Source organism: Silurus meridionalis, chromosome 19 (assembly GCF_014805685.1).
Source record: "Silurus meridionalis isolate SWU-2019-XX chromosome 19, ASM1480568v1, whole genome shotgun sequence".
Taxonomy (NCBI): Eukaryota; Metazoa; Chordata; class Actinopteri; order Siluriformes; family Siluridae; genus Silurus; species Silurus meridionalis.
The window spans coordinates 18,194,237-18,214,272 of NC_060902.1; the positions used below are offsets into that span (position 1 = coordinate 18,194,237).

The 20,036-nt window shown below is 43.2% G+C and overlaps 2 protein-coding genes across 7 annotated transcripts in view; both read left to right on the forward strand.

The window, feature by feature from the left end:
• Positions 1–177: 177 nt before the first annotated feature.
• Positions 178–5,735, forward strand: necap2 (NECAP endocytosis associated 2). 2 transcript variants are annotated; one of them, XR_006928756.1, is made up of 9 exons: positions 178–342; positions 1,151–1,251; positions 1,394–1,498; positions 1,669–1,750; positions 2,071–2,179; positions 3,083–3,245; positions 3,567–3,651; positions 4,741–4,862; positions 4,895–5,735. XR_006928756.1 is itself a non-coding variant. In XM_046875767.1 (8 exons), the coding sequence occupies exons 1-8, from the start codon at positions 251–253 to the stop codon at positions 4,781–4,783; spliced, it is 780 nt and encodes a 259-aa protein (XP_046731723.1). In that variant the 5' UTR covers positions 178–250; the 3' UTR covers positions 4,784–5,735. The 2 variants fall into 2 exon arrangements, 1 of the variants encoding a protein (XP_046731723.1); XM_046875767.1 differs by having other exon boundaries at positions 4,741–5,735.
• A 1,601-nt stretch (positions 5,736–7,336) lies between these two features.
• LOC124402615 (rootletin-like) overlaps positions 7,337–20,036 on the forward strand; it is a 48,548-nt gene continuing 35,848 nt past the window's right edge. For 2 of the 5 annotated variants that reach the window (XM_046875751.1, XM_046875750.1), the window contains exons 1-15: positions 8,232–8,868; positions 13,396–13,522; positions 13,642–13,787; positions 15,094–15,285; positions 15,447–15,512; positions 16,669–16,757; positions 16,847–17,012; positions 17,208–17,314; positions 17,407–17,622; positions 18,012–18,102; positions 18,224–18,310; positions 18,447–18,665; positions 19,232–19,431; positions 19,530–19,712; positions 19,980–20,036. The exon at positions 19,980–20,036 is cut by the window's right edge and continues 88 nt beyond it. In XM_046875751.1, the coding sequence (XP_046731707.1) occupies positions 8,668–8,868; positions 13,396–13,522; positions 13,642–13,787; positions 15,094–15,285; positions 15,447–15,512; positions 16,669–16,757; positions 16,847–17,012; positions 17,208–17,314; positions 17,407–17,622; positions 18,012–18,102; positions 18,224–18,310; positions 18,447–18,665; positions 19,232–19,431; positions 19,530–19,712; positions 19,980–20,036 (2,147 nt within the window). In that variant the 5' untranslated portion in view covers positions 8,232–8,667. Of the gene's footprint in view, positions 7,381–8,231; positions 8,869–11,404; positions 11,662–13,395; positions 13,523–13,641; positions 13,788–15,093; positions 15,286–15,446; positions 15,513–16,668; positions 16,758–16,846; positions 17,013–17,207; positions 17,315–17,406; positions 17,623–18,011; positions 18,103–18,223; positions 18,311–18,446; positions 18,666–19,231; positions 19,432–19,529; positions 19,713–19,979 lie in introns of those variants that run through there. The other 3 variants (XM_046875754.1, XM_046875752.1, XM_046875753.1) reach the window with 3 other exon arrangements.

A 20,036-nucleotide genomic window follows, 5' to 3' on the forward strand; every position in this document is an offset into this window, starting at 1 on the left:
TCTCAAACAGAAAATAAGTGCACTACATAGGGACGGTTTTATAACCACAGTGTATAGAAACACAGGGAGCCTACTCAGATAGTACGGATATATTTAAGACAAATCCGGGACTTTTATTTTGCATTTTCCTGAGTTAGACCGGAAGTTTCCCGTCGGACTTCCTGGCTTGTTGCTCAGGTGAGCTGACGGAAAAGTTGGGGAGAGGGAGAGAGAGAGAGAGAGAGAGAGAGAGAGAGAGAGAGAGAGAGAGATGGCGGATGACACGTACGAGTCGATTCTGTGCGTTAAACCGGAGGTTCACGTCTACCGGATTCCCCCGCGCGCCTCTAATCGGGGATACCGGTGAGTCCCTCGATAACTTTTATTAACCATTAGCACCCCCCGGACCGGGGGCTCGCGCTTTCTTACTGGGCTCTGAGTTGGGAGATCAAACATATGCTAATTAATCCGCTCACAACTCGCACTGATTGGTCAGTCTCTTACGGCGAATAAATATAAATATAGATATAAAAGCCAGATTTGCATAATGTAGCGCGACTGTCATTTTTCTGGAATTGTGCTAGCCTGCTGCTAATCACCGCTTTATTTGTTTATGTATTTACTTTCTAATTATTTGTACCATAACCGCGCAAAATGAGGCCCTTGAAATATTTTTCATCGCTTTTATATTGAGTGCTGAGAAAAGTGTTTCGTTTGGAACGTAGCATTTATATTATAAAAGTTATTTCTCTCTGAGCCAAAACCAGGAACTGACGCTTAATGGCACGAGACCTGACGGAGTGCAGTGACCCGGATGTGCGTGTGTGCGTGTTTATTAGAAACTAATATATTTAAAGTTAATTATTAACACACACAATGACAAAGAGGAAAACAGAACAATTCAGGAAATTATATACAGTATTTAATGAAAATAAAGAATCCATTCAGTATATCACCAAGACACAATAAAATACACAAAACTGGAGGAGTGGATTTATACAGCAGTTTGTGACTCTGGAGCTGGAAATAATCTGCTGTATATCAGAATCTTAGTGTGGGTTAATATCACCACTGTAAACTGTTGGACGGCTCTGAACAGCATTAAACCCAATTATTTATATGAATGCAAAGTCACGTAGTGCTGCTTTAATGTGATGTGTGTGTTACACAGCGCTGCTGACTGGAAGCTGGACGAGCCGGCATGGACGGGCCGCATGAAGATCACGGCAAAGGCCAAAACAGCATACATCAAACTGGAGGACAGGAACACAGGTGTGTGTGTGTGTGTGTGTGTGTGTGTGTGTGTGTGTGGGGTTTCTAATATGTCTGTGTTTGCAGATCAATGGTCTGCCCAGGCACTGACACTCTCTCTCTCTCTCTCTGTGTGTGTGTGTGTGTGTGTGTGTGTGTACAGGTGAGCTGTTTGCGCAGGCTCCAGTAGATCAGTACCCCGGGGCATCAATAGAAGCAGTCACAGATTCCAGTCGCTATTTTGTGATCAAGATTGAAGATGGGAACGGTAATAAAACCATTATTAATTATGGTCTGTGTGTGTGTGTGTGAACATCTCCCTGTGCTTTTTTCCTCTCAGGGATTGTTAAGTGTTAACCAGTGTGTTCCTGATACAGAGTACTGAATGTGTGTGTGTGTGTGTGTGTGTGTGTGTGTGTGTGTGTGTGTGTGTTTTCAGGAGGCATGCGTTTATTGGGCTCGGCTTTGCGGACCGTGGAGACTCGTTTGACTTTAACGTGGCACTGCAGGATCATTTCAAGTGAGTCCATTGCTAAAAAAACCCTACCCACACTTTCATGCTCGTGTCTGATCACATGTTCATCCACACGAGCCAATCAGAGTGGAGGTGGGCCGAGTTTTCACGAACTGTGAGATACTAGTACTGAGTTTACACTTCACCTCAGTATCAGATTATTGAAATGAATGTAAACTGATGAAGTGGATTATATCCACATTCTCCTCACTGTCAGGTTTCCTCTTCTCCTGTGAGGTGTGTTAGTGATGACATCACCGTGTCCAGCTGTGACAGGTGTTTTTAAAGCCAGGTTGTGTGATTTCCCCTCTCTGTGTGTTTCTCAGGTGGGTGAAACAGGAAGGGGAACTGGCTCAGCAGGAAGCCAATCAGAGCACAGCTCCTAAACTGGACCTCGGATTTAAAGAGGGACAGACCATCAAGATCAGCATCGGGGTGAGAGAGAGAAGAAAAGAGGAATAAAATAAGAACTGAGTGCTGATAATGAAGCTATTCTCTAAACTAAATCTAGAAAAGTTCTTTAGAATCTCTTCGACCAGAGATCTGAGAGACTCAAAGCTCAAATTCCAAATCACACAGGACTGTTACATGGTTATTACGCTGATATAAACACGGCCGTTACATGGTTATTACACTGATATAAACACGGCCGTTACATGGTTATTACGCTGATATAAGCACGGCCGTTACATGGTTATTACGCTGATATAAACACGGCCGTTACATGGTTATTACGCTGATATAAGCACGGCCGTTACATGGGTATTACGCTGATATAAACACGGCCGTTACATGGTATTACGCTGATATAAACACGGCCGTTACGGTTATCACGCTGTTATAAACACGGCCGTTACATGGGTATTACGCTGATATAAACACGGCCGTTACATGGTTATCACGCTGATATAAACACGGCCGTTACATGGTTATCACGCTGTTATAAGCACGGCCGTTACATGGTTATCACGCTGTTATAACGGCCGTTACATGGTTATCACGCTGTTATAAACACGGCCGTTACATGGTTATCACGCTGTTATAAGCACGGCCGTTACATGGTTATCACGCTGTTATAACGGCCGTTACATGGTTATCACGCTGTTATAACGCGGCCGTTACATGGTTATCACGCTGTTATAAGCACGGCGTTACATGGTTATCACGCTGTTATAAGCACGGCCGTTACATGGTTATCACGCTGTTATAAGCACGGCCGTTACATGGTTATCACGCTGTTATAAGCACGGCCGTTACATGGTGATTACAGTGTTATAAACAAGGCTGTTACATGGTTATGAACAGGATTGTATCATCAGTTTGCTCCCTCTGTCTCAGAACATAAAGAAGAAGGACCCAGCAGGTGTTAAATCTCGTCCCATTGGTGCTGGGGGTCTGCTCCCACCTCCTCCTGGTGGGAAAAGTGGTGGAGTCATGTCTCCTCCTCCTGACTCTGCCCACCAGACCACTGCACCCACTGCACCCACTCAACAGAGTACAGGTAAAGTGTAGAAAGAAGAAGCAGCAGCAAGAGTCACATGAGGCTCCTGATTGGCGTGAAAGAAGTCATTCAGCTGCTTTCAGCTCTCAGTGGATAAAACTGAAAAACATAGATCTGTACCGTTATAGTGATTTCATCTCTCGCTCTCTCGCTCTCTGTCTCTCTCTCTCTCGCTCTCTCTGTCTCTCTCGCTCTCTCTGTCTCTCTCGCTCTCTGTCTCTCTCTCTCTCGCTCTCTCTGTCTCTCTCGCTCTCTCTCACTCACTCTCTCTCTCTCTCTCTCTCTCTCTCTCTCTCTCTCTGTCTCTCTCTCTCTCTGCAGGGTTGTTGCTGGATTTGGGAGCGCAGGCTCCTCAGACTCAGCCATCTCAGGATCTGTGGGGGGATTTCACTGCTGCTGGATCAGGGTCAGTATCAGTACCATGGGGTGAGGTGGTACGGGTTTTTCTCTCGCCGATGCTGATATTTAGAAATCGGGGCAGTCGAAGGCTGATATATGATGCCGATTTTATTGATTGATATGTTTTCTTTTTACTAGGGATGCACCAAATATTCGACCACCGAAAATCTTCGGCTGAAAATGGCCCAAAAGTGCATTTTTGGTTTTCGGCCGAAATACTTTTTTCGACCGCGCCCTGCACATGCATGTCTAAAACAACATGTCTGCGGTGTGGATGTATTTCAGTATATCTGAGAAAGACCCACAGATAGCGATTTGCAAAACATGTAATGCCGAAATTTCAAGATGGGGTGCGTCTGCAAAGACTTTCTCCACGTCGGGTTTAATTTATCACCTGAAATCCAAACATCCCGATCACTATGCTGAATATGAGAGAAACACACACAGAAAAGCAAAACCCCTCCGAGCACGCGCACTCCGTCTGTGGGGGATGTTTTTGAAAAGGCAGGAAGTTTAACAGTGATGTTGTTGTATTGTATCTTTAAACAGTTGCACTTGTTCTGAATGCACTTTGTTTTTATGAAAGAACATATTTAATTGTACAACCTTTCAGCAGGCCAGAGGGCCTGTACATTATTATTTAATGTACACATGAGTGCATTTAAGTTCAACATTTAAGACTAAATTTTAATTTATTTTATCCTGTGCATTGCTGCAATGTGCTATAAATAAATATTTTCATCATTTGTAATTGATTAATTCTTTGAAACAAAAATTGAAAAGCCTTGATTTTAGTAAGTTTAGTACACAGTCATAGACATAAATGCAATGGTAATAATAATTGGCATAATTTCTTTCGGTGATTCGGTTTTTGGCCTTGCTTTCCTCTTTTTCGGTTTCAGCCAAGAATTTTCATTTCGGTGCATCCCTACTTTTTACCCCTTTACCCCTAACAGTTAATAACACGTGAAACAGAAACTTTACTTACATTCAAGATTTACTGCACAACACAAGCCCCTCCTCTCACTCTCTCTCTCTCTCTCTCTCTCTCTCTCCCTCCCTCTCCCACTATCTCTCTATCTCTCTCTCTCTGCAGCACGACTCAGGAAGCTGTTAAACCAGGATGGGTGCAGTTTTGATTGTGTGATGGGCATGTACATGTGTGTTTGTGTGGGGGCAGGAAGACACACACTCTCTCTCTCACACACACACACACACACACACACACACACACACACACACAAGGAAGAACACACCCAGTTTGCCCTCAAAAAGGAAGATGAAAAGCAGAATTGAAAACACTGAACGAAATCTGAGACGTCTCTCACTCTCTTTTTACACACAGACACACACACACACACACACACAGGACACACTCAACACACTCGAGATGAGTTGTGTCACATGCAGAAATGTGTATGTTTTGAGCTCACTGAGATCAGAGCCTGGATTCACATTCCACTTTTTTATTTTATTTTGAAGTGTTTGTTTGTTTGTTGTTTGGCAGGCAGTGGGATCTGCTTTTATCTTTCACTCTTTTCCTTCATTAATCATGTCGTTTACTTTTTCACATTTTACTCGGAGCGATTAGTTTTACAAGCGAGGCGATGTGAAGGGTCCTCATGACCTTCAGGTGACCTTTGTCTCGTGGTGTTTTACATGTTGCTGTTCTCCTCCCCCCCACGTGTGTCTGCAGAATGTTTTTGGTTTAATAAACTCTCTGATCTGAATCTTTTATTTTGGACCCATGAAGGAAGCAGTGAAATGTTTTCTGGAATCTTTCCCACACAGTGGAGTCGATCAGGACATGCTTTCACTCCGGGATGTTTTAGCGTGATGCTAAATTGGAGGCTATAGATGCTAATTTCATGCTAGCTATGTTAGCCTCACAACACAACGCCGCTGGGGTGAAGCTCAAACCGGCTTTATAGTGTTACTTTCCTTCTAAAATAAAAACAATACACACATTTTATAATGCTCTTCTGGAATAGTTTTCTCTACTATAGCGTTTAATCTCCTCCCAAGTGCCTTGAACACGTGTATAAAATGTAAAGCTACACTTGTATTTGTAAATAAAATCTTTTTCTGTCACTTGTGTCATGTTATCGATCTTCTAGCTGTTACAGACAGAAGGTCCAGAAGGTGAACTCTGATATGCGTGGTCGTGGTCACGTGTCCGTCCTCACTTCCTCAGTAGGAGGAGTTAATGCAGGATGTGAGGACGGACAGGGTGCAGATTTCACTGCAGGACGGTGCGGATCAGAGTAATAATCTACATAACTAGCAATAAAATCATTTATTTATTCATTTCATCCAGTCTGAAGTGACGTAGCTGCTGGAAATAATAAACACCAAGAAGAGTCAAAAATTCAATCACAACCAGATCCTCCCTCTCCATCTCCTCCCTCTTCCTATCTCCTCCATCCCCTCCATCTCCTCCCTCTCTTCCTATCTCCTCCATCCCCTCCTTCTCATCCCTCCTTTTATCTCCTTTCTCTCCTTCCTTTTCTTTATCCCCTCCATCTCATCCCTCCTATCTCCTTTCTCTCCTTCCTTTCTTTCCTCCATCTCCTCAATAAATTAGACTTTTTAAAACTTGAAGTATTTCATTACTATTTTCTGGGTGATGGAGGATGGGTGGTGTATGAACATCCACCCTTCTGAATAAAGCGTCTGTCAACTGCCATGAATGTAAATGTACCTCCAGACCAGACTCTGTGTGTGCTCTGCTCAAGGAAAGTCATGTTCTGGTCTGGAGGTACATTTACATTCATGGCAGTTGACAGACGCCTTTATTCAGAGCGACTTACAGTTGGTATAAAGAGTAGTGGTGGGTTCTGAACTCATGACCTTCTGATCAGAAGTCCAACATCTTACCCACTGACCTACCCCTTCCGAGTTTCTCTAAAGTACCTCAACACTCACAAAACCACAACGGACTAACCATCATCACACACTGTGCCACATTCTTACATTTATGTTCAATCATAAAACACTTCCATTGTTCAGCACATCCTCAGATTTATCCTGACCTCCAATCACATTCCGGACTCCCAGTCACGTCACACACACGTGTTAAATCCCCTCGTGTTTATTTACAGCTTCACTTCAGTCGATTTCATTCCTTATGCATCTAAAGTGTACAATCGCCCTACAGTAATCCACTGCTTCTCAAACCTTTTTCTGCCGTTCCCCTCTTTAGAGGGGTGGATGTTCATACACCACCCATCCTCCATCACCCAAAAAATAGTAATGAAATACTTCAAGTTAAAAAAAGTCTAATTTATTGAGGAGATGGAGGAAAGACCAGACTCTGTGTGCGCTCTGCTCAAGGAAAGTCATGTTCTGGGGTGGGCTCAGGGTCTCACTGCTGCTCGCTCCTCATCCACCTACTCCAGCTCCAGTCTCCTGAATGGGGTTGCATTCTTCTGCTTGGTTCTCCAGTAAACATTGTTAAAGCACTAGCTGCACTGCACTGTGGTTCTCCAGATGCCCTGGAGGAGGAGGTGACATTAAGGGTCTTTACCATGTTGTTCCAGGCATTTACCTTCTCAGAGCATAACTGCTGGTTTAACATATCAGAGACGTGTTCAGTGGGGACCTCTGTGTGTGTGTGTGTGTGTGTGTGTGTGTGTGTGTGTGTGTGTGAGAGAGAGACTGTCTCCATGGTGCACTCTGTTGTGTGCTGATCTGATGGCTGTTCTGCAGCAGGATCTGGAGTGTATCTCATTCGAGGGTTAGTGGAAATTTCTTTTACATGTTTTTTACACTTGTGAGAACTTGTGTTTTTTATAGTGAGTGTGTGTCACCTAGTTCTCTAGTGGATCAGTGATGAGTTAGAATCAGTGTGATCCACTGCACAAACGTTCTCCAGGAATATTTGGGTTTTAAATGTACTGCCTGGTTTCTTTGTGTAAACATTTTTATGAGGTCTGAAGTGATGGATATTAAAGAGCTTGTAGGAAACACTCAGAGCCTCACTGACCCTCCTGCATGTTCACATTTCTGTACAACAACCTGCTCTTTTATGCTGAAGTCTCCTGTTTCTTATTGTTTATCACTTCCTGAATAGAGGTGAATAATCCATTCTTTCAGGAAGAGTATTTAAAGAAAGTGAATGTTTTAACATTAAAAATCTTTCAGATTTATTTGAATTTTTTCTATTTTTTAAACCTGTTTTATTGTTTGGCGTGTGGTGATCATGTGTTAGTATAGTGTTTATTATTTGCAGTTAAACTTCATCTACACAGCGGCTTTTAAAAGAAGAAATGAATGAAATGATTGTGAAAGCAATGTAGTGAAGAATGTCCAGTTCACACACTGCTCTACATCATCAACATGAGAACCTTCTCAGTAGGGAAGTGAAAATATGAAGTGCAAAGTCTGAGCTGAACAATTAATAGCTTCACTGTTTGACCAAAAGTTTGTGGACACCTGACCATAGGATTGCTATGTGCTTTTTGAACATCCCATTTCACATTATGGGAAGATGTTCCTCTAGATTTTATGAAGATTTGTGCTCATTCAGCCAAAAGGGTGTTAGTAAAGTCAGGTTCTGATGTAGTTGAGGTGAGGAGGCCTAGGCTGCCGTCAGCGTTCACATTCATCTCAAACGTGTTTAATAGAGTTTAGGTCAGAGGTCAGGAGATTTCTACACACTTCCAGCCCATGGAAAGCAGATCTTAATGGAGCTGGTTTTGTGTACAGGAGCATTGACATGCTGGAGCAGGTTTTGGGTCTTGTTAATGACTAAGAAAAGACTCCAGAAGTCTCGGTGAAAAGCAGTGGATTTGGGCAGTGATGATAATGGTCATAAAGTCATAAAGAATATGACAATTATTCTAACACGTTTGTTATAATTCTTACATCACTAAACATTTATAAATATGTGACTGAATATAAAGGTTTCCTGGACGAATCAAACAAATCAAGAATCGACATTGAGTCACTGAGTCTTAGTCTAAACAACTCCGTTCATAAGAATCGATTGAGTGAGTCGATTCGTAGCGGACACCGGGATTAAATGAGCCCTGGTGTTTATAGTAAATCTCAGTCCCACCCCGGGAAATCACCACCAACCCCACCACCCCCCACTCCGTCCACACCGCGGCCTGCTCCGGACAACTGCTCCTGTTTCCATCTCCCAGTCCGCGGCGGAGACCCGGGACGCGTGTGTGGTGTCTGTTCTCTGGACGTGTTAGAAAGCTGGAGGCTGCAGCCGGAAGTGAGTCTCCATCTACTTTCACTTTTGCCCCCCTGCACCCCCCTCTTACCCCAGCCTTGGTGTTCAGAGCACGCGCGCGTCACTGCACGTGGATTTGTTTGAAATATCGGTCCTGACGTCACCGTGCAGCCGTTAAAACCGTTACACTTCAAACGCTTGCTGACGTCACGCCCGCTTCCGGTTCAGTGCGCGAAAGCGGTGAAGTCTGCTAGCAGCTCGGCTAGCATCTTAGCCGCGATACACACGAGTTCCGAATTCACACACACACACACACACGGTGGCGACAGTGGGGCAAGAACACACCAAGGGTAATAAGACACCCCCCACACACACACACACACACACACACACACACACACCACCGCCATGCAGGGATTTCTGCAACTTTCGATTGGATGCCCATCATAATGACGTCACTTCATTAGCTTCATACCTGTTCTGTAGGTTTTAATAAATGTGACGTCAGAGATGTGGCCAGACCTGTGAAAGCCACATGAGGAGTAAAGCAGGCTGAGATACAGTCACCATGCAGAAGATCTCTCTCTCTCTCTCTCTCTCTCTCTCTCTTGCATTCACTTATTAATGATCTGCATGGTGTGTGTTTTTCCGTTTATAGTTACCTTTAATGCTGTGGAACATCTACACATTCTAGCATTTCTGTACTCTTTCCATAAAGATCTCCATACAGTAAGCATTATCACGTCAGCGATTTCACACGTTTAATCTGTGGAGCGTACGGCGTACACGTCGCTGTGAAGCTATAGAAATGATAACGTATCAGTTGAGCAAATTAATATAAACCTGAACTCCAGTTAGAGCTGCTGTTCCAGAGAATTAATCACCACCTTCTGACCAATCAGAGCTCACAATGTGGTGTAAAGCGTATGAGGGCGTGTTCTGAAACCTCATGCTGATAGTGATGATGATGATGATGATGATGATGATGAAGGTGATGTGGTCTGTGTAGTAAATAAGGCTGGTGGTTTAGGACATGTCCACAGTGGTGCACAGATGGACTAAAGGGTCTGATCATGCAGCTAAGATGTTAATCTTGTCCAAGCAGCTGGTCACAGAGGAACACTGAGGGAATGATCTCTTCACCATTTGTGTGTTATTGTTTTGTCTGAGAGTCACAAACTGATTCCCGCTTACTCACTGATATTTTTACATGTATTTATCTCTATAATATGAGACGAGACAGTATTTTATAAGTTGTTTTCCAACAATAATGAAAGGATTCTCATAATGAGATCTTTTAGCAGTAATGAGAAGTGTATTATTATAAGTTGAGGAAGAGAAACTATATAACAATAGATTCGTGCTTGTTGTGCAGTATGCTGGTGTTACAGATGTGCCTGTCCACTAGAGGGCAGTAAAGCTAGAGTAGTGCAGTCAGTGCTATTGAACATCACACTGTGCATTAATATCCAGCCTTCACTACAAACTACAAACTACACACTCTCACTACACACTCACACTACACACTCTCACTACACACTACACTCTCACTACACACTATACACTCTTACTACACACTATACACTCTCACCACAAACTACACACTCTCACTGCACACTATACAAACTGCAAACTACACACTATCAATACAAATTACACACTTTCACTACACACTCTCAATAAACACTATCACTTTCACTACACACTACACACTCTCACTAAAAACTACAAACTGCACACTCTCACTACAAACTACACTCACACTACAAACTACACACTCACACTACAAACTACACACTCTCCCTACAAACTACACACTCTCACTACACACTACACACCTTAGACTCACTACACACTCACACTACACACTCTCACTACACACTACACACCTTAGACTCACTACACACTTTTACTACAAACTACACAATTTACACTCACTACACACATTCACTACACACTCCTCCCTGGGGTTTTGTTGGTCTGTCTGTGTCCATGGTAACATAGTGAGCATGTAAGTGTGTCTGTGAGTTTCATTGTGTTCATCACATACAGACAGGCGTTAAAACACACACACACACACACACACACACACACACACACACACACACACACACACACACACACAAACTGGCAAAGACAGAAGGTGGGGGAAAGAATGATAGACAACGAGAGAGATATAAAGGAAAGAAAGGGTGAGAAAGAGAAGACGGGGAGAGAGAGAGAGAGAGAGAGAGAGAGATAGATCTCAGTAAGATGTGGAAAATGTTTACTAACTACTTAATATTAAAAACTTACAAACAAATAAATAAATGGTAAAAAAATCAAGTAAAAATGTAAACTGTAGCAGAATTATGTTTTATACATATTGCCAGTGTGTGTATGTGTGTGTGCGCGTGTGTGTGTGGGCCAGTGTGTGTGTATATATGTGTGCGCTTGCCGTGTGCCTGTGTGTGTGCGCTTGTGTGTGTGTGTGTGTGTGTGTGTGTGTGTGTGTGTGTGTGTGTTAGATGGGGAGGTGCGGTGTGTAAATCCTTATTCTAATCTCTTTTCGCACAGACACACACACGCGGACACACACACACGCGGACACAAACACACACGCGCGGACACCTGTGAGACAGAGCAGTGTGCGCGCTCCTCCGCCGCCCCTGAAGAAAACAACTACTAGAAATATAAATGTTTATCTCGGTCTCGGTCTCGGTTCGTGATCATCGACCCTCCGCGGAGTTTTGATAAACCGGATCGCCCTTAAAAGCCGCACGCAGGCGCGCACACGAGCTCATGAGCGCGCCGGGGAGCCCACGCGCGGACTCCAGACTGGAGCAGGTGATTCAGGTAACATTACAGACTGATGAGATGTTCCAGAGCCATACTGCTCTCTCTTCTCCGGTTCTCTCAGGGGTCCATACACCACACTGCACTACAGAATACACCACATCCCATCTTCTCCTCTCTGGGGTGATGTGGGTCTGTGGGAAAGGAGTTCAGAAGGTCCTCTGGTCCATCTTATTAAAATATACCTCGTTTGTAGGGATGATAAGATTCAGCGATTCGCATTGATGCATCTGCATAAAAGTTGTGATGCATCGATTACAAAGTGTGAATCGTCACAATTTGCTAATTGAATCGTGATGCATAGTTTTTAACATATTTAAGTTGATAAAACTGATTTATTGATATAGAATTATTAGTAGATTCACTATGCTTTTATTATTTAGAAAGTGATCAATAATTTGTGACTAAAGTTTTCTATGTAGATTGATTTCTGTTTGTTTCTCGCACCGCTGCTGCTACATGAATATGACGTATCACAACACTACAGAGAGTCACATAGAATACAGATTTACATGGCAGAGGTAGAGCTGTGTCTTCCTGCATACAGTACAGGAAAAGGCCTGTTTGTGTAAGGGCCATGTGTTAGAAGTCAGAAGGCACTTAAAATAATTGTTTTGTTGTCTGTCTGAATAAATAAATAAAACTGAACTATCTGTAACATACTGAATTGCTGAACAATCGATTTTTTCGATTGAATCTGTTTGCTTTGAATCACATTGTGTTAAATCATATAGAAATCAGAATCTGCATCGTAATAGAATCGTATCACATCACACCTGTAGATGCTTCCTAAGTATCTTTACTGTATCGTATCATTGGCTATGCATCGAGAGCGAATCAGTGATGGAGATGCACATCCGTAGTAGTTTGTGATGATGAGGATGAGCATGTTATATGATTGAACAGGTTTGTGATTGGTCGGTTAGTCAGATAGTAAAATCAGGATGTATGAGTGTGTAATGTCACTAGTAAAGTCCATGTGATTACACCCTTTACGCCACAGTGCGGCCGAATTCTGTGTTCTGATTGGTCAGATGGTGTGGATTAATTCTCTGTAATGTGCAGGTTTATATTAATGCCCTCGTGGTTATACTGTGTTGTTTCCATAGTAACAGCTCATTTCATGAAGTGAAATCCACACATAATCGATGGAAGGAGTCTTCAGTGTCAGTCGTTTGTAGCTGTGATTATTCAGCATGTGATGGGTTCATATCTGAATATAACAGGGTGTGTATTTTAATAATGTTGAGACGTTCGGTGTGTGTGTAGCGTTTTCCCGTCCCAGCTCGCCGCACCTCTCCGTGTTCTGTTCTAAATATAAACCCCACCGCTGTGCTGCCACCTGCTCCTCACCCCACACACTCCACCCTGATCCCAGATCAGCTTCCAGACTCCTGAGGATCAGGATTAGGGTCAGGATCTGATCAGTTTAGAATAAAGTCGTGCAGAAGTTGATCTTGGGTCAGAATGAAACACTGTGATGTAATACGAACGGGTGTGTTTAAATAATACAGATGATCTTTTCTTTTACGTGGTATTTCTAACCTCCACATGGACTTCCAACCTCCAGTTAACATCATGTCTACTGCCTACATGATCCCCACACACTGTGTACCTAATAAACAGATTATTACTCTATTAGAACTTCAGGCCTTTCTGTACTGAGATGTGATCATGATTGTGTGTGTGTGTGTGTGTGTGTGTGTGTGTGTGTGTGTGTGTGATGACTTATAGAAGTTGGAGGAGAGTGTATTATCTGAAGACAAGAGGTTGACGGTGCAAGGCTCCTCCCCCGATGCCCCGCCCACCTGCATAACTGCTCGCATGCGAGAAATTGTTACCAAGAACCTGAATGAGAGAAGTACATATCCTGTACCAGCGCTGTCCTACTCTGTGTGTGTGTGTGTGTGTGTGTGTGAGAGAGATTATATATGATCAGTTTGGTTGGTCTTTATTCTCCTCTCTGTGTCTCTGTCTCAGCCGCGGGCAGCATGTCCTCACTTCTGTCCCTGGAAGAGGAGAACCGAGTTCTTCAGAGTGAACTGAGTTGTGTGGAGGACCTGCTGGCACACAGCCGTGCCGACCGCGATGAGCTCGCCATCAAATACAGCGCCATCAGTGAGAGGGTCAGTGACACACACACACACACACACACACACACGGGTAATGATTGACTGAAAAGGTGTTTTCTTAGAGGAATTTCAGTTAAACATCATTGTCATTTGTATTTGGCTTTTCAGCTTGGGGTTTCATTGTGTGTGTGTGTGTGTGTGAGGGGCGGTCTGGGGCTCATTTCCTTGGTGATGTGGAATGAAATGAAGTGAAGTGGCTTATTGCCATGGCGTTTGTTGCCCCTGGAGACAGTAAACAGGGCAGTTGGGGGGGGTTTGGGTGAGGCCTGGTCTGGGGTTATAGCATCAGAATGCCCTAGCTTCATTACACACACACACACACACACACACACACACACACACATACACACACACTACCTTAAAATATTATAATCAATACCATTGAGCAGATCTGCTACAAAACTAATAAATTATTTCTCTGTGTATGTTTCAGTGAGCGAATGTCCTCATGTCTTAGTGTCTTTATGTCTCAGTGTTTCTGTCTCTTCATTTCCTTATTCCTCTGTGTATCTGAAAATCTGTGTTTCATAGTTTCAATGTCCTCGTGTCCTCACGTCTCACGTGCAAATAAAAAGATTCATGATTTCCTACTTTGTGAGTCATGCTGGAGTTACTGAACACAGGGGGACAAAATACTACAGAATCAACACAAAATACACGTATATCTTATATCCAGGAACTCATCTGTAACTCTGACCATCAAGCTCTGCTGTGCACAGATCTGATCATACACTGTTGACCGCTGTCTGTTTTTAGATGTGTGTGTGTACACAGTGTGTAATTTACACATGTTGTGGGAGCAGTAAATTCCTGCAGGCTTGTCGCTGGACACTCGAGTCGTGGTCCTGAGTGTTTCCAGTAGAGTCCGGGGGTCATGTTTATCATAAGTGCAGGGCGTTACCATGGTGATGCCTCTGTCCCCCATTTAGCTGCTTTTCATCTCAGAGAATTGCGATGGGTTTTATTAAAATAAGTGTTTTTTAAGAAGGGAATGAAGCCTCTTCCTTTTAATGAAAAGTTCTTGTCTTTTTCAGGAGTTATTGAAAAGCAAACTCATTGTGAAATAATGATTAAAATGTTTTCTAACACACTGAATCACTTATATAGAGAGAAACATTTAATATCAGATTATTTCATCATAATCACACTGTCTTCTTCTACAGGAAGCCATAAAGAGGAGTAAAAGTGGACTGATAGAATATCATATCCTTATTTATTTCTAATGCTTGACCCTGCACTCATGTGTGTGTGTGTGTGTGTGTGTGTGTGTGTGTGTGTGTGTGTGTGTGTGTGTGTGTGGTTGGAGCAGGCTTTGCGTTTAGAGGTGGGTGTCAGCGACAGCGACTCTCCCGAGTGTGTGAGTTTGTCTCAGCAGGTGGTGGAGCTGCGACAGCGTCTGGATGAAGAACAAAACGCTTACAAACGCAAACTCGCTGCTTACCAGGAGGGGCAGCAGAGACAAGCGCAACTCGTCCAGAAACTACAGGCCAAGGTCATTCATTTATTCATTCATTTATCTGTTCATCCATCCATCCATCCATCCATCCATCCATCCATCCATCCGTTCGTTTCTCCATCCGTTCACTCCTCTGTCAGTACACAGTGTAGGTAGTGATGGAGGTGATTGACTGTAGTGTGTTGGTGTGTGTTCAGGTTCTGCAGTATAAGAAGAAGTGCAGTGATTTGGAACAGTCTCTCCTCGACAAATCATCAGAGCAGGTGAGTGTGAGAACGGCCTTCATTTTTACACACACACACACACACACACACACACACACGCACACACACACCATACACTATACACACACCACAAGCACAACATACACACAACACACCATATACCACACACAAACAATATAAACACTACACACACACTATACACACACACACATATACACACACACATACACTATACACACACCACAGCACAACATACACACAACACACACCATACACCACACACAAACAATATAAACACTATACACACTATACACACAACATAAATATACACTATACACACAACATACACACACACACACCATACACTATACACACACCACAAACACAACATACACACAACACACATATACCACACAAACAATATAAACACTACACACACACTATACACAACATAAACATACACTATACACACCACAAACACAACATACACACAACATACACACACATACACTATACACACACACACAAACAACATAAACACTTTACACACACTATACACACAACATAATATACACTATACACACAACACACACACACACACACACATACACACACACACAAACAATATAAACACACACACACTATACACAACATAAACATACACTATACACACAACATACACACACATACACACACACACCATACACTATACACACACTATACACACAACATAAATATACACTATACACACACACACACACACACCATACACTATACACACACCACAAACACAACATACACACAACACACCATATACCACACACAAACAATATAAACACACACACACTATACACACAACATAAACATACACTATACACACACCACAAACACAACATACACACAACATACACACATACACACACACACACACACACAAACAACATAAACACTTTACACACACTATACACACAACATAAATATACACTATACACACCACAAACACAACATACACACAACATACACACATACACACACACATATACACACACCACAGCACAACATACACACAACACACACCATATACACACACAAACAATATAAACACTATACACACACAACATAAACATACACTATACACACCACAAACACAACATACCATTCACAAGAGTCACTGTACACACAACTTTTTTTACAGAGTGGGTGTGAAAAGTCATCTAATGGTCAGGACGAGTGCAGCAGTGAGCTGGAGACAGTCCTCATCCGCCTGGAGGAAGAGCAGCAGAGGTGTAAATCACACACACACACACACACACACACACACACACACACACACTGATAATAACAAATGGGTGTGCGTGTTGTCATGGTGAAAGGAGCAGCAGTCTGTCAGCGGTGAACGCGATGTTGCGTGAGCAGCTGGAACAGGCCGGACTGGCCAATGAAGCGCTGAGTCAGGACATCCGCAGACTAACTGCTGATTGGACCAAAGCGAGGGAGGAGCTGGAGCAGAAGGAATCTGATTGGAGGAGAGAGGAGGAGGTTAATTAATTTGTCTATTATTTTGAACCTCGTACCAAATTGTTTTAAATATATAAATACATTTAGCTATTAATTATAACAGCACCGATTCACACAGCAAATATCTAACGTTTAAAATGAGAGACTTTAACAATCATGCTGGAATTTTTTTTTTTATTAATGAATTAGTTTGTGTGTTTGTTTGTTTTTCTCCAGTCCTTTCATAACTACTTCAGCAGTGAACACAGTCGGCTGCTCACGCTGTGGCGGCAGGTGGTCAGTTTCCGCAGGAGTGTGTGTGAGATGAAGAGTGCCACTGAAAGGTTTGACTTCACACACACACACACACACACACACACACACACACACACATACAATTCTATAAGGCGTATCCTCCCTGTGTGTGTTGTCTCAGGGATCTGTCAGTGATGCGCAGTGACCTGGCTCAGGTGGCTCAGAGCGTCCAGCTGCAGTGTGTGTGTGTGTGTGTGGCGGTGCGGAGTCGCGAGGACGGCTCGGCGTTGGCTCTGGAACGCGAGGCGGCTCAGCGTCTCACACTGGAACAGCTGCTCCGAGAGAAAGAGAGCGAAATCTCAGAGAGCCAATCAGAGAGAGAGAAACTCAACAACAGGTCAGGAAATAAAACCGATAATAAAAAATCAGGATTTCTACACTGAATCATGATAAATCAGTGTGTTCCATCATCACACTCTACAAGTCATACACCACTTTTAACTCTGAGGTACATGCTACATGGTTTTAGATTCATTCCTATATCAGCAAAAATGCATAAACTTACCAGAAGTACCAACCATCACTTCTAATTCTTACAAGCTTTATTTCTCTTTCTAACCTCTAATATGAGGTCTTATATGACAGGAAACACTGCATAGGATCAGTCTGAGGAATCATCAAGCCAGTATTGAGAAATCTCTGTTCAAATGTTGTTTTGTTGCTGTATTTAATGTGTGTGTGTGTGTGTGTGTGTGTGTGTGTGTGTGTGTGTGTGTGTGTTGGCAGGCTGGCGGACGCAGAGAGAGAGATGGAGAGACTCAGATCTCGAGTGGACAAGAAAGAGAGCAAGATCACATCCCTCACTCAGAGATTGCAGGTGTGTGAAGTTCACCTCTGCTTTAACCCATTTCACTGACTCCGGATTATAGGAGCTAATTTTGTGTGTGTGTGTGTGTGTGTGTGTGTGTGTGTGTGTGTGTGTGTGTGTGTGTGTGCAGGAGCGGAGCGAAGATGAAGAGTCTGAGCTGCACACACTACGAGCTCACACTAACACACTTCTGGACACACTACAAGACATCGCACAGGTGACACTCACACACACACACACACACACACACACACACACACACATTAATTAACACACAAACTCAGACCTACTGAGATGCTGAGACCAGATGCTGTAGCTCCACCCATTGTGTAACCCCGCCCCCTCTGCTGTAGTTGATGATGTCAGATTCGGACTCAGGTGTGTTCAGCTCGTCAGTAGAGGCCGAATCAGAGAACAGCGTTGTGTCTCTGTTGCCATTGATGCGCAGCTCCTCCCCTCATCGATCCTCATCACCACCCAGAGCGGCGTCTCCACGGCGATCATCAGCCATTGCGGAATCTGCCCTTACATCCTTGCGTGCCATGGCAACCAGTAGACATCTGCAGCTACAGGTACACACCTGACACAAACACTTGACTTTACTTGACATACATACGCATAATACAAACTGTATTAACTATGTAAATAAATGTACTGTTATAATTAGAGGTCAACCGATAGCTAGGTCGTCATCGCCAATAAACAATTCATAAATGAATTTTTAAATGGATATTTATTTGGACAAAAAATACCCACTCGATGTAAAATATTACTGAACTTTATTACAAAAAAATAACAAAAAAAAGTAAATCATTAAATGTGATAAAGGAAATAAATATAAATATTTATTAATGAATTAATTAATAACTGATAATAAATATAATATATCACTCTCCGTGCAGTGTGCAGCCTCATGTAAAAACACACAGCACGTGGTGTCAGTGATTCACCTCTAGAGGGCGCTCTTGTAATGATGGCGGACCGGAAGCTAGGAAACTATCGGTGCTGATTAATCAGCAAAACCAGTGTCAACCTTTAGTTATAAATGTATAAAATTCATTAAACATTTCTAAAATTATGTTTAATTTTAAATTATGGGTTTTTTTTAAACACAAGCTTGTTTTTTCTCTGTCTGCAGGAGGTCAAAGGTCGCCTACAGTCAGCGCAGTCTTCCGTCCAGCAGCTGCGCAGACAGCTGGGTGAGGCGGAGTCAGGCAGGAGGGAGGCGGAGCTACGCCTGCAGGTCATTCAGGCTGAGAGAGTTGATGCTCAGAGGGAGAGAGAGACAGCGGAGAGAGAGAGAGAGCGACTCCGGCAGGACATAGACAAACTCTACAGGTATATCGTAGAGTCTTTTATATTATTGGTTCCTTTGTTCAGCAACTAATAACCTGCACTCTTTCTTCCTTTCTCTCACTCTCTCACTCTCTCTGCAGTGAAAAGGAGTGTGTGCAGCAGTCTGTGCAGGCTTTGCAGACAAAGCTGCAGCTGCTGCAGATGGATTGCGAGAGACTGCAGCAGGCTGCGGCGTCTGCGCAGAGAGAGAAAGATCACGAACGAGTGGAGAGAGAGACGGCTATGCAGGAGAGAGATCGAGCCAGAGCTGAGACTGAGAGAGTGTAATTAGAGGCTCACACACACACACACACACACATCCATCAGTTATCTAACACTAACACAGATTCTCCAGTCCCTTTACCCTTCATTAATAAGTTAAATAGCATGTGCTCTGATTGAGAGCAGGAGGTACAATAACATGTAACACACGTGTACACAATCACAGAGGACTGTAATCAGAGCCAAAATCATACAGAAAAGTGAGAAGGGGGTCCTGCAGTAAATATTCTCTCTGTCCTCACTGCTTTTGTCCATGTGTGTGTATCCAGTCAGTCTCAGTTGGGACAGAATGAGAGTCGCTGCAGCTCTCTGCGCTCTGAACTGGC